The sequence below is a fragment of the Aplysia californica genome, unplaced genomic scaffold, assembly GCF_000002075.1.
Source record: "Aplysia californica isolate F4 #8 unplaced genomic scaffold, AplCal3.0 scaffold00649, whole genome shotgun sequence".
In the NCBI taxonomy this organism is placed as follows: Eukaryota; Metazoa; Mollusca; class Gastropoda; order Aplysiida; family Aplysiidae; genus Aplysia; species Aplysia californica.
In genome coordinates this window covers 149,912-165,108 of record NW_004797919.1, presented here as the reverse complement: position 1 = coordinate 165,108, position 15,197 = coordinate 149,912, and the positions used below count along the sequence as shown (strand labels likewise).

The following is a 15,197-nucleotide window of genomic DNA, read 5'->3' as shown; positions in this document are numbered from 1 at the left end:
TGAGGACGTAGAAAACTGAGTAGGGGAGCTCGGAAACGAAGAATAGCGCGCCACTAGGCACCAGGGGCGCCATAGCGAAAGTAGTTCCGACCGGTAAGTACAATCTTACCCTTTTGTGATTTCGGAAAGTTTAAGCGCCCAGGCCCGGTAGTGTGTGTGAGGGAGAGAGAGAGAGAGAGATGCTAGCAAAATGTACAGATCTATATGACATGCCCCAGTTGGCAGGAGGGAACGAGAGAAAGATAGAGTGGGAATAGGTGGGGAGAAAGAAAGACAGAGACAAACAAAGAAAATGAGAAGGCGAGGGATACACAGAAGAGAGAGAGAGAGAGGCAGAGAAATAGAGAGTGTGACTGCTCGATTGAAATTATGACATTGTTCTTTTCTTCAAAATGTGATTCCTCCAACTCCAAAACGGAGGAAAAACGATCGTTCATTGAAAAGACATCCGCAATCTTCATTTTAGATCTAGTCTAGTCTCGAAACTAGATCAATGATTTACAAATGTATGTCTGTCTGTCTAAATCTAAACCTAGGCCATAGATCTAGAAGAACCTAGGTCTACCCTGAGCCAAGAGGACGCTGAAACTTTCCGAAATCACAAAAGAGTTCCCCTACCGGGTCTGTATACTTCGTGACTTTGTTCCCGGTTACTGGGTCTGTAATACACACTCCCAATCATGAATTCCTAAGGTTGAGACATAGGCAAAGTCAGTCGGCTGGTCCGGTATTCTTCAATCTTACCAAATACTCACAAAACACAGTCATAACTCACTTGACCTATTCCCGTGCATTTATGGGACACCCCGGTGGCCTAATCCCGTGTAATTACGGGATGACCTTTATTGATCAACATCTCCTGTGTTCTTAATTTTTTAAGGTTTGGGAAGTGGTGAGCCAACAGTTGAGCCACTTATTTCGTTTCAGTGAAAATTTGGTTATAATGTGTAGTAATACTTGATCTAAGTGCTAAGCTATTTGAGCTGTAACGAACTAAGTAGATTCTTGTAAGTCAGTCGCCCCTACATTGCAATATATGATTTTATTATAAATTGGGTGCTAAAAACTTAAAACTCACTTGATCCTGAGCTATTTTTCACCCAACAACCATTGAAGCCTGACAATTTTGGGACACACCTGCCACTCATCCCGATTTAATCAGGATATCCCAATTTTTTGCCTCAAATTTCAAGCGTCCCGATTTTCCCGATTTCGATCGCATTCATCCCGATTTTTTTGTTCCGTGTGCTGCACTGGATTTTTCTGAAAACTCACTCTGCCTTTTTCTCTGTCGCAGGAAAGCACTTCTGTTAAACTTTTCGTCAGCAGGAACTCGGAGCACTATTTACCCAAATATTGATGTCGGATTCAGTAGTTTTTTTATTGACCCCCAGTTGTTTTGGATCTTTACTCACTAATGTTATTTCAACTCTTTATGGAAGTAGATCTAGCATCGATCTGGCATTCCTACTCGAGACATTCTCAAGATCTACTTCCGCTTTTGTTTCCACTGAGAATTCTCCAATGATGGCCTGATGTTTCAATTGCGACATTCAAATGATCAAAATACTATTCATAGTTCTGCTGTTACTTTCAAAACTAGCTTTGTCCAAGTTCTGCTAAGAAGGGCCCCATCATCAAGACCCGTTGGTCATAAAAGCTTTTAATCATGCATTCGAGTCACATGATTTCGGCGTGAGTCAGGGACCGTTGTCAACAGGGTCAACTTTAAAAGTTCATGCACCCTGGTTGAAGCGCCTTTCAAGACTTATGGACTTATGGGGGGAGGGGGGGGGGTGTTAAAGACCTTTGGACTAGGAGTCCTTGACATGATACTTTGACGTGATACTTTAAGTTTTTAAAAAAATGATAACACACACACACACACTCACACACACACACACACACACACACACACACACAGAGGGCATATAATTTATGTGCTGTGGGTGTCACATTTCATTCAACGAAGTCACATTCAACAAGAAGTCGACTCCTACAAGGCAATCCTTGATCCCCAATTTTTTTCCTCTATATCTCTTTGTAAATGTACGTCGGCTCCAACGAGGTTGCAAACAGACCGAATTTGCTTTCAACGAGGTTGCGATAACCAAATAAAAGCAATTAGTGGCCCCAAAAGTGAAGAATTTTTCTCCTTTCTCTCCATCTCACATGAAGCACAAGGCCCATCCTCGATTCATAAACATTGTATTGCTAGATCTAGTGTGCCTCCTAATATGGGCCCCAAAGTCAAGAGGATTGGTGCCTCGAGGGTTGGCCTGCTGTAGGGATTGGAGGAGGTGGGTGGGAACGCGATGTTGGCTGTGTGAAAATCCAAGCTCCCGCCTTTACTTAATGTAGATCTAAGCCTAGATGTGAGAGGGTATGTTTCCACACGAGAAGTGTACCGCAAAAAAAAAAAAATTTTTATGCAGAAATGATGGTCAGAACACAGCTCAAACACACGCACACTGATACAGTTTTTGATTTTTGTCATCTGGGGGAACAACTGTTGTAATCATTGGTATTGGTTCATTGTGTAATATAAATGACTTGCCTCCTTTGTTTTCTTTAGCCTTAGTCACATTCAACGAGAGGTCGGATCCAACGAGGACAACAAGCCAGTCCCGGCAATCTCGTTGAATGTGACGCCCACTGTACATCCCTGGAAAATTTGTGACTCAACTTGGCAGTCACCTTGGTGATTTGTCGTTGATCCTGATTATTTTCACCAAATCCTGATTTTGTTCCCTCTGAGATCCTGATTTTTAGCTTTCATCTGTTGATACCAGTGGGCCAAAAAAAGTCTAAAGACCCTGATTGAAGTGGGAATGTATCGCCTCTTAAAATGACAAAAACGCAATTATTTTTATATCGAAGGGTTTTGTTGGTGAGGTTTCTTCGCAAAATTAAGAAAGCCAATGCGATTGGCTTAAATCAATGATAAACAAAAGTACCTGACTTCTGAGTCAAGTCTACCTCATTTGTATAGAAGGGAGGATTTTTTTTGTTGGTAAGTGTTTTACAGTGCTCACAACTGCATAAGGTCATATGAGCGCACAGGACACATTAAACATTTTTCAGTTGGTAGGAAATTTTGAATTTTGCCAGGGTGGTGGCCGAAGCCTACTCTTATCGCTTTTAGACCGCCAAGGGATCTTTGATGCGCGCAAGTTGCACACGGGACCTCTGAGATTTTTTGCCCCTGTCCGAGAAGGCTGGGTGTAGATCTTTCCTACCAGAAGATCAGGGGTGTGGCTGAAAGATAGCAGTAAGAAGGAGCCATGGAGTAGCAGTAGAAAAGCTGCAGAAAGAGTCGGGAGCCCAGAAGAGGGGGCAAAGGAGGTGAGGGGGTGGGGGCAGAAAGTGGAGACGAAAGCAGACAATAGAACATTGCTAGAGAGCAGGAAAGGAGGTGAAAAGAGACAATTTTAGAGTAGAAAATGTTTCAGTGGCTACCCGGATTCGAACCCGGGACCTTTAAATGAGAGGCAAACACCTTAACACTTTGCAGTCACACAGCCAGCTGTACAAAATACCCCATCTGGTCACCCAACCAGGAGAGTGACTGCAACGGACTTCTCGGGGCCTGGCGGGTGACCGGAACGGATAATTTTCACCGGCGCATTATTGCGCCAGGTGACTGCAAAGTGTTAGCCTCCAAGGCCACGAGAGCCCCCTGGGAGGACTTCCTTTGGGGGTTTTTTGTCATGCTCGCGTGTCGCAGTAAGGGATGAAGAGAAAAAAACAAATGACGTTTTCATTTCGCTCATGTTTTAGACGGAAGAAAAAAGAAAGAAAAAAATAGACATAAAAAACGCATGCTGTGGCAAGTAATGTAAAGATGACACGTTCAATTTGACAAAAATGTGACATAGGAGAGGACTCCATATATATATATATATATATATATATATATGTAAGCGTTTTGATTTTTTGCAAGTGTCACAAGTGTTCTTGTTTTCCAGAAGCTTCATCTATCACCCAACTTTAGTTCCTTCAAGTGTTTTCTATTCTTTTTCTGCCAGTACAAGAGGAGCGTAGGGGGGTTGTGTTTTCCAAGGAGTTTTTTGTGACTGTATTTTTTTTTCCTTTTCAGTTATACTATATGTGAGTATGAGTAAGGAAGAAAGCCGTCCATCAGATGCCAAGAAAGTGTGTAAGGATTTTCCTAAGTTTATAAATTTTTCACAACTCTGTCGCTACACCGCTACTACTGAGGAGTGTGTCCAGTTTGGACAGAAGTGGGGATTGTTCCCGAAGTCCTGTCTTTGTCCCAGCTGTGGTGACATTTTGGACAAGGTGCACTTCTCAAGGAGGGGCAATTCGACACAGGCTCGATTTCGTTGCAGCAAACGTGCCTGCAGAAAGTACATATCTATTACCAAGAACACTTGGTTTGAAGGCGCCAAGGTCTCTTTCAGGAAAAGCCTTTTCCTCGCCTACTGTTTCGTCAACCGCAGTAGTTACGACACCGCCATCCGAGAAACGTCAGGACCAAGATTCGACGATTGCGAAACCAGTACGAAAACGGTGGCTGATCTGTACAGCTATTGCAGAGAAGTCATCTTTGAAAGCCTCTACTGCAGTGACGAAGTACGACAGATTGGTGGGGCCAACTTTTGTGTCGAGGTCGACGAGGCGAAGTTTGGCAAGAGAAAGTTCAATCGCGGGAGGGTAGCCAACGGTCAGTGGGTGTTTGGCGGCATTTGTCGGGAGACGAAGGAGTGCTTCCTCGTTCCAGTCCAAGACCGCACCCAGGAGACCCTCGTCAATCTGATCAAAAAGCACGTCGCTCCAGGTACCATCATCCGCAGCGATTGCTTCAAGAGTAACGAGTGCCTGGAGCGAGAGGGTTTCCGACACTTGACCATCAAACACTCAGAGAATTTTGGCGACCGTCACACCAGTGCCTACACTAATATCGTCGAGTCTACCTGGTGGGCAGTGAAGAAGAGTTTGTGCTCCACCCATGCCCACACGCAGAAGCAGCACTTCGCTGCCTACCTGGCCGAATACATTTGGCACCAGCAGAACGTCGACACCAAATGTAAATTCATACAATTCCTGAAAGAGATCTGCAAGGTTTACCCAGGACTGGACGCCTGAGGAGGTAGGTGATTTATATCTAACGCTAATGCTGCTATCCCTATTCTTTACCCTAACCCTTACCATAATCTTTACCCTCCTACCCTTAACCCTAAAACTTACCTTATGTATTATACCACAACTAATTAAGGTGAAAATTTGGCTAGGAGCCGAAGTAAACCAGGCAAACTAGTGCTCCCAAACAGCCAAAGTAGATAAAGTCTGGAGGGTCAACAGTGGCTGTTCCTAGACGAAAGTACTAATCCCAGACTGGGATTCAATACTTTGAAATGGACCTAAAATGCTCAAACCACTGTAATTTTGTCATGACTTGTGGCTTTAGGTCTTCCATTGTGATTTTGATGGCCATTGAGTATAATAATAAATTTTATAGTGGTTGCTCGTTATCGAAGTCCATCTATAAATGAAATAAATGCGACGAGAAAGAAAGAAAGAAATGCTCTGACAGAAAAAGAAAACTGCATCTAATTTGCCCCAATAGTTTTATATTTTATCAATATTTTTAAATGGCAATGTCTGGGGATAACACAATATTTTTTTGGCGCCGATTTGTAATAAAATTATGTAAAAAAAAACTGTTGTGCTTGGAGTGTTCATGTTACTTCTTCTATATATCATGTGTCACAGAACATTTTCTGAATAGCTCAGAAACCACATACAAGCAGTTAATTATAACTTATCTCTGTTGCGCTCATGTAACGAGATCACTAAGAAAAGACAAAGAGGAATTCATGAACATGAATTGGCTGGTAGAGAGGGAAGAGGAGGTGGCAGCAGCAGGAGGACACACGCAAATCCTTTACCAGACTAATGACTCTTGCTGAAAAATATGAGAAACCAGAAGTAACAGTAAAGGACCAAGAGGGAAAAGCCATTTTTGGAAAGGAATCTCTGTCAAGACAATGGGTAGAGTATTTCAACAGTCTCCTGAACGGACCACCACCTAGTAACCCGCCAGACATCCTGCTAGCAAGAAACGAGTTGCCAATCTGCTGTGATGCTCCATCAAAACAAGTGATTATGGTAGCCTCTAAAGAAGCTGAACAACATTAAAGCAGCCGGTCCTGATCAGATTCCACCTGAGGCCCTAAAAACAAATGCCGACGTGACGGCAGACCTCCTTCTCCCATTGTTTACCAGGAGCTGGAATGAGAGAAAGTTCCTAAAGGATTGGAAAGAAGAACACCTTGTGAAACTTCCTAAAACGGAATTCTCAGCAACTGCAACAACTTCCAAGGAATCGCTCTTCTCTCAATACCAGGTAATGTCTGGAACGGATCCAAGACTTCGGGATGAATGGGCTGGTTTTTCGGAAAAATCGGTCAACAGGGACGAGATTGCTACGCTGAGGATCATAGTGGAACAGTCCCTGGAGTGAAACTCCCTGTTGATCGTCAACTTCCTTGACTATGAGAAGGCTTTTGACAGTTATAGACTGAGCAACACTGGAACATACTGAGACATCACGGAATCCCTCAGAAGTTGGTTAACCTCATCAAGAGCATGAACGAAGGGACAAGTGGCGGGGTTATACATGATGGCCAGCTCACTGACAGCTTTGACATCAAAACCAGTATGAGACAGGGATGTTTACTATCACCTTTCCTCTTTTTCTTGGCAATCAACTGGCTGATGAAGGAAACCACCAGAGGACACAGAAACGGCATACGGTGGACCCTATGGACACAGTTGGATGATCTGGACTTTGCAGATGACTTGGCGCTTCTGTCACACACTCAGGAACAGATGCAAGCAAAGACCACAATTTTAAACAGCTGATCAGAGTCTGTTGGATTGAAGATCCACCCCGGAAAGTCAAATGTCCTAAGGATAGATGCACTACTAAAGGAGCAGGTCATAGTTGAGGGAAATGGACTAGAAGATGTCGAAACCGTCTGCTTTCTTGGGAGTATAATTGACGGAGAGGGAGGAACAGGCACTGAAATAAAGTCCCGCCTTGGAAAGGCACAGACTGCATTTATATCTTTCAATAGGATTTTGAGGATCAGGGATATCTCACTATGAACGAAGCTGAGGATTTTCAACCCAAATGTGAAGTCAGTCTTGTTGTATGGATGTGAGACGTGTAACACACCTTAGACTTGCATAAAGAGGATCCAGGTTTCTTGAACAAGTGTCTAAGGAAGTTTCTGAGGATCAGATGGACAGACAGGATCACCAACGAGGAAGTATTATTATTATGAAGAATGAGACAGAGCCCAGTCAGAGAGGAGGCGGGAAGAAGGCGTTGGCGATGGATTGGACACACTTTCAGGAAGTCAAGCAGCTGCATAACAAGGAAAGTGTTAGATTGGAACCCACAGTGTAAAAGATCAAGGGGAAGACCACTTGGAACCTGGCTAAGAGTCACAGAAATGGATGTACAGAAAAGTGGGAAAACATGGAGTGGCAAGTGGCATCAAGCGACTAACCCAGGATAGGGAATGGTGGAAAGTGTTTGTTCGTGGCCTATATCCTGATCCAAGGTGAGAAAAGAAATGATGATGATGATGTTAAGCTCAGTGTGGAAGCATGAAATCAAGTCCCAGTAGTAGTAGGAGTACATGATGCATTTTGCAACTAATAGATTTACTGCTACTATTCCCACAACTAGAACTACTAGATTTGCAGGCGCGGTTCGTCCATATAGCACGGTCATGCAGTGCCGCCCAAAATTTTTTAATGTTCTATTACGTAAAACACTCACAATAATATAATAAAAGAACCCAGAAACCAACACTAGCCAAATATTATATCAAAACAAAGTCCTCACTGGTGCCATAACTGTCATTTCTGTGTCTATAGCGTCGTAAAACATCTACTATGCCATGCCAAAGTCTACGGGCTTTAGCTAAACTTAATAGGATATTCAACAGTGTAACCTGACCTATAAATCGCTCTTGGTGATAACCCAAGCGATGATGACACTCGTGGCGAGTTTGGCTGTACATTAATATTAATAAGACGGCACATCTCAAATGTGCTCCGCCGAACGTTGCCGAAACATAGCCCACAGTAGGCAGTCTAAAGATAAACGCCTTAGACCCTGCGCTATTCTTTGCCAATATAATGTGAGCCCCGGAGCAATCCAGCAGAGTGCTCAAGTGAATTGTGATTGGTTCATTGTCTGTCTTGCCACTATTTTAAGTGACTCTGTGGCCATGAACCTGTGGGAGGGTGAACGTGACTGTCGTATGAGTTGTTCCTTTGAATGTTTTTGTAGTGGAGTAGTGAAAGTTATTACTTGAGTGTTCAGTTCCAATACAGGATGAATGAAATTGATGTTTAGCTAACAAACAAATTTAGTACTAGAAATCAAAGCGACAAGAATGAAAATAAAAGCACGAGGTCCTCCCTCACCTACCCAAAGATCCTAAAATTATACACCGTCTCATTTACTATGCCCTTGACTATCTTCACCATGCGATAGCTTAATTGTGCATGTCCACTTTTTAGCCCCACGAGCCGCCCCTGTAGATTTGTATATTCACTTGGACTTGACTTGGAAGAAGAAGAAAGTTATTCTGATTCCTTCTTTCACTTTCACCCAACTCCCAACTCCATCTCTTCATTGCCCGAAGTACAGCCGTATCCTTGATCTAGCAGCCTCTAGTTAGTTTCGTGGAACATTGGATGGAGCTTTCGCCTTCTAGTTCACTATTAGACCCTTTAAACACTTCAAACATGTTTCATTTATATATGTGTCTTTGAGAGGCTATCTGCACTCTAAAAACGACCGCGGCTTTGTTCCCATTCACAGAGCTTCTTCCGCGTGTCTGACTTAGTCCGTTGCTGTTCAAAAAGTTTTGCACTTTACTTCATCAAATTTTTAACGGAATGAAACAAATAGGTCAGCTGTTAATTTGCTGCTTCCCTTAATTTGTAAGCGAAAAACACCAGAGATATCGACTGCTAAAGCGCATCTCATAAACACATGGTATTAGACCACCGGGCCGGCGGCTTGTCCCGTAAATACACAGGAATAGGCTCACGTGAGTCAAAGATAGGCCTTGATCTACTTCTAGGAATAGAGTCAGACTGAGACTCATGACAAGAAGGATTTCAGAGATGGGGTAGGACTGGGGTTACCAGGCCTATAGGCTGAATGTCTATGAACTACGTTATAATACTATATGATAGATAGGGCTTACTTAATAAATTCTTCAAAAGATAAGTAAGACATGGAGATTTCAGAGATGGGGAAAGGGAAGAGGGGCAAATGCCAGGTCTGTAACAGACATTATCATGACCTACACCTGTGGTGTAGCATTAAGGTACACTGCTGTTGCACTCATGTAAGACCTGAGAATTTCTATTGGGTATATTATTGGTCTTTCTGCTTGGATGTGGTTATTGCATCCCTCTAATAGGGGGTGCCCACATAAGCCATCAGGTCGGGTTGGGCCCATCGGGTAGTCAAGGCTAGCCAAATTGAGGGCGCACCGCCCGCCATCGTGGCACAAACCGATCGACACGATCGGTGACCTACAAAAACAAACGCATTTGTTTTCTGGCCTGCGAATCGCGCGATTGGGTGGTTCGCAGCCAATCACAACAAGGCTGAGTCACGTGTCCATTTTGACCTGTGAATACATTAAGTAGGTACTCTGGGAATTCCCGGTTTCGTTCAGACCGACTTCTCACTTTTCACAGCGGGTTTGGGGCGCTCATAGGCCTAGAGGAAGAAGGAGACGAATAAGGAGGAGGAGGAGCACTACAGAGGGAGGGTGGTGAGAGTGACAGGGAGGGAGAGAGATAAGTGAGAGATATATGCAGAGACCTAGATCTAGCAATGTTTACATTGCTAGATCAGGTCTCTGATATGGGAAGTATCATTGGCCATTGGCCTATTTTATGTATTCATGGGTCAAAGGTTCAGCCAATCGTAGCCTTCTGTGTATTCGCGTGTAGGTTAAAAAAGGTTTCTCTACTTTAACTTCCAGGTCGTCGGGTACAATCGCGACGGGGTTGTAATGTGCACTGAAACCACAAGAAAGCGACCCGACACGACCCGTTCGCGTATGTGGGCACCCCCTATAAGCCTGGGTTGGCCCTGACAAGTAGGATCAAAGCTTGCCTCGTAAATTAGTATAGGCTAAATTGTGTCAATGGGGGTGTAAAAACACCTCTAATTTTTTTTTTTTTAAAAGAAAGAAACATACATTGGCAGTCATGGTTCATCACTCTCATTCATTTGCTCAATTGCTCTTTAAAAAAACCTCTATGTTATCCTGGTCTTTCCCGTTTGCCCATCTGTTCACGTTTCCTAGATAAGTTGTTCCTCTGGTCGTTTTACCTTCTTTTTTTCCAGCGAGAGAGCACTATGCATTGTCTAGCACACACAAAGGGGACATGACATGCACATGAACAGAAGATGCTCAATGCAAATAGATTTTTAAGTCCCGAATTTTTTCTAATATAATGCATGATGACATGTATTCTTTGTATGGGTATGTAAAACATGTACCTATGATTGCTTTTACGGGCAAGCAGGCTAACCCAGATTTCAGAAATCTTGACCTGCAACAAAAGTGGGCATTGCCCTACCTATAGGAGAACTTTGGTTTCATTGGTGTGTATATTTGTTTGGTTATGGAGAAATCTCTCCTTGTCTTTTAAAGAAACTGAACTGGGGCCCGAAAACTGTACCTTCAATTTTCTCAAAACAGCATTTTTCGGGATAGCCCCCTTGTGCTTAAAGGCGACCATATATTGTGAAATCCATACATTCAGAATGATTTTTACGTCCTGCTGTTTTCTTTGTGTGCGTGCTAGACTACTGTCAAACCTGTCTGAGCCAGAAAAAAAAATAAGTCTTACACATTTTCCATCTTGAACAGGCTCGACTGTTGTTAGTATCAATAATATGCTATGGCATGGGCCAATGGACAAAGTTGACTATTAGAGTCGGACTGCAGTCCCTCTCCTACCGTAAGCTGACGAAATGCCTTTTTTTCTTTAGAACAGTTTCAAGAAAAAGAGGGTTTTTTTTTAACGTAATCATTTTAAAATAGTCATTCCGAAATTTAAATTCTAATTTATTCAAAAACTAGTCCCAGTTTCACTTTGATTTTTCACACAAGAAGGGTAACTGATCAGGCTTTCTATGCAGATAAATTTTGGGCGCCGAAATGAAGAAAGGTGTTTTGTCAGCTTACTGCAGAACCCGCCTCGGGTGATGACAAGAAAACCTGCTCAATCTCTAAATATTATATGATCTCTCTTCTGCGGAATGCACTGAGTACTCAAAGAAGGAAGCACAAGTAACTAAATCATATTATTAATAATTAATGCCAATACAAGTTAACACTCAGTGGTACCTTAAGCAGTAAGTGTCCACTTTTAGTTTTAGACAAAGGCTCAAGACTTATTTGGTAACTTTCTTTGTGAATGAGATGTGAATGAGAACTTATCTTGGTCTTTGACATGTGGTTCAGTACCATTCAGTCTAGAAACTCTGCATGAATATGACTTTAAAGGAATGGTTTTGAAGTGTGCAAAGACTGAAAAGTTCTTTCTATTTCCTATTGTAGGTTGTTTCCTGGTACGGTATAGTTACATTTTTTATTCAGGGTACTCGAAAATTACATTTTGGTGAGTTTTACTCTGGGTAGGATCGATAAAGCAGTATCAAAGTAATATTATTAGAAGCTTACATATTAAGTACTAATACTACTACTGTACTTATTATTCTTGCTTCACATTGCAGTCACACTTGTTGTGTATGAAAATACTACGGATCACAAGCTGACAAGCTACTTGCATATAGGCAAAGCATGTGATTACATTCAAGACTCAGTAGAAATAGCTTATAAATTATGAAATGTGCAAGACATAGCAAACACTTTCAAATTTCAAGTTAGACAGTGTCAGTTTTGGGCCAATTTTAATTTCATCAATACAACATTTTCTCTTTGATATTTTGCAGGTCAAAACTGGTGTGTAAGTAGAGAAAGTTCAACATGCATCCCCCAGGAAAAGAGGAAGATTCAGCTGCAGGTGCCTTCAGTTTGAACTCTCAAAGTGCTCTGTTTGCCTCTCGGAGCCAGGACATCTTTGCCAACCTTGGAGTGCTAGAGGAGAAACACTCAGCATTTGTGAAAGCACACGGCTCTGACACAGATACCAGGCAGCTGCTCAAGGCAGATCCTGAAGAGGAAGAGGAGGAGGAAGAGCGATGTTCTTCCAGAAGCAGAGACCACAGACAAACACATCGGTCAAGGTCATCTGATTTGACGTCGCGGTCAGGTCTTGGCGGCACTAGAGGCCAGGACCAGGAGAGGCGTTCGCTTAGCCGCTCCTCAGATCGTGAGGAACAGAGAGCTCCTGCTGATAGAGAATTTCGGGGCTCCTTCCGCAGACCGCGGGGTGTAGCTCCACATTCCCGACATCGAGCCACACCGGACTACAAAAAGAACCCAGAACGCTGGACGTGTTATTCTCTTGATGATGTGCCGGATCAGGATCTTTCGGAGCGCTCCAACCAGCGGGCAGCCCTTGTGTTTCTTGAGGAACGCCGCAAAGAAAGGGAACGGCAAGAGAGGAAAGCGGCCGGACTTCCCGAAGAGGAAATCAAGTTTGACGTCGGCTATGGTGCTTGCTCTCAGGGGAGAGTTTCGTTTACCCGTCGAAAAACAAAGACAAAAGAGACTGATGACAAGTGTGGGGGAAAGAGTGGGCAGGAAGAGGGCAGGAGTGTTGGCTCTGCACCAGACCCTGCAACACTTGATGATGACAATGAGGGAAGTGTGGATGTGGTGGATAGTGAAGCTAATGCTGATGCTGGTCAATTGCCGGAGAGAGAGACAGCGAGTGAAGTTAAAAACACTGGGTTCAAATTCAAACCAAAGAAACAAATGAAGAGGAATATCCGAAGAAAAGGAAGTGGTTCAGATGATTCAGACAACTGACTTGATTATTCACTTACCAGCTGCTCAAATCAAGATATGAGAAAGTAGCAATGATTATGATCAGGAACAGCTTCTATATAACACCTTTTCAAAGAAATTACTAAGTTACAAAATTCCCTAGTCTGTCTCAAGCACCGATAGAAAGTTAAGAAAGGTGGGAATAGTGGGGGGTTTTAAAAATTTTGTTTGCAAAACTGATTTGTACTTTTACTAAAAATGTAGATTTTTAAGGCTGTTGAATTGTCACATAATGCTGATCTCTGTTAACCTGTTGTGTTGGCCTCAATGTGGACCATACTTCCAGAAATATGTAGCATATAAAGAAAAAAGGTTCATGTGGACATGTTCATTGGGAATGTGACAGTTTGTTAGTGCTGTGTGCTTGATGTATATGTGTGGTTGTATGATTGTGTCTTCACTTGTCTGGATTTTTGTTGCCAACTTCCTGAATATTTGCATTTTCGCCACTCTTGTCTTTAATTATGCATATAGGCCTATATGTTCTGTCCTGTGGGGATCTGCCAAGTTGACTGTTCTTGTTTTTGGGGGGTTTTTGTAGTTTTACTCTGTAATGTTCACCCAGCTTGACAAAGTCTCTCAATCGTTTTCTCAACAATGAAATTAGTTGGCTGTAATTTTCTGCCATGTTTGAGTTGCTGATCAGTTTGCACTGTTGTCAGATGGTTACTTTGTTTGGTTCAGTAATTACTAGATTTACATCAGTGCATGTATCTGATCTGTTCCTGATGACATCATGGGTTTGTTTTTGTCATGCTGATTTTCTGTTTGGTTGAACCACACTATTTGTACCTTTGACTTGAATTTCTCCTGAAGACAAAGCCTAGAAGAATGTATAGTATCACATAGTATGAGTCTTATAATATTATATGATGTAGGCTTTTGACATCTTGTTGAAGTTGTACCAGGATCAGACCTGAAAGGTTCATTTTTCGCGTCCAGATGAGTGTATTACTTAGTGCCAAACCATAAACAATGATCCGAAAATGCTCAAAGTAATTTGGTTGTTGTCACTTTACACAGGTGCAGTTCCTGTCTGTAGGTGGCATGAGGGTAATTGGTTCTTTCGAGTTTTTAACCTTCCATGTATTATTTTTGTGTCTTGTGTTGTCTTTTGCTGGACTAATTCTGTCCATGTGCATTACTTTTCAAGCAATTTTTTGTCTTGAACGTTTTAAACCCTGGCCTCTTTTCCCATCCATGAGCTTTGTAGAAGAACTTGTGTTTCACACTACATGTACTAAGTTCATGCCAATATGTGTGTACAATGGGAACAAGGGTAAATCACTAAATGTGGCTGGCACTGAGATGTGTGCTTAGGCCAGGAGGGTTAATAAACTTTGAATGGTATACATTGTAATGATTTAATTACCCTTTTTGCATCATCATCGTCATCCGGTGCCTTGCCGACTGGCCTGGGCGATCATGGACCTCCACTTCACTCTGTCTCATGTTGCAGAAATGGTGTTTGTTGTTCTTGCTGCTCCCAGCCTTTTTGCATAGTAAGGTTATTTAAGAGACAGAACCTTTGAGATTACATCTCGTGTCTGATACTGATAGAACTGGTTCAAGTGAATGTAAATGTAATGCATAAAGACTTGAAATCTCTTTGGTCTTCTGAAGTACACGTTCTGAAAGAGGGTCACGTAACTCACAGTCCAGTGTGATATCTGGGGTGTTGTTTTTTTTTGTGTTTTTTTTTAGTGCTATGTAGGTGTTTTCGCATCCCCATCAACACAATTTTGATCATTCAGAAGGTAGGCTTTAACCAGGCCGGGAAAGATACTTTGAGCAGAAAGGTAGATGCTCAATTTTAAAAAACCTCCTCCCCTTCCCCTTTCTCAACATCAGTTGAGCTAATGGGCTTTGGAATAAGCCTTGAGAAGTAGGCCTATCAACACAGGGTGTGCTTGCTTTTTGTTAAGACATTGAATGAAGAAATAGGCCTACTGCTCTTTGTCCAAATGCAAGTGAGTGGTTGGCGGGTGCTCCGGTGTGGTTTGCTTCTTCTTTCCTATCAAACATCTATCGTCCCTCCTCTTCTTCTTTTTTATGTTTATTACTCTCTTGTAACACGTCTAATCTTCTGGCGTTCATATGACCTTATGCAGTTGCTAGCGCCGTAAAATCTCTACTAAAACTAAAACTGAACTCCAAATG

The 15,197-nt window shown here is 42.5% G+C and overlaps 1 protein-coding gene across 5 annotated transcripts in view; it reads left to right on the top strand.

Annotated features, from left to right (window-relative positions):
- Positions 1–14,849, top strand: part of LOC101855051 (protein TSSC4) — a 16,204-nt gene extending 1,355 nt beyond the window's left edge. For 2 of the 5 annotated variants that reach the window (XM_005108003.3, XM_005108002.3), the window contains exon 2: positions 12,038–14,849. In XM_005108003.3, the coding sequence (XP_005108060.1) occupies positions 12,072–13,019 (948 nt within the window). In that variant the 5' untranslated portion in view covers positions 12,038–12,071 and the 3' untranslated portion in view covers positions 13,020–14,849. Of the gene's footprint in view, positions 1–4,099; positions 5,114–12,037 lie in introns of those variants that run through there. The other 3 variants (XM_005108000.3, XM_005107999.3, XM_005108001.3) reach the window with 2 other exon arrangements.
- Positions 14,850–15,197: the final 348 nt, after the last annotated feature.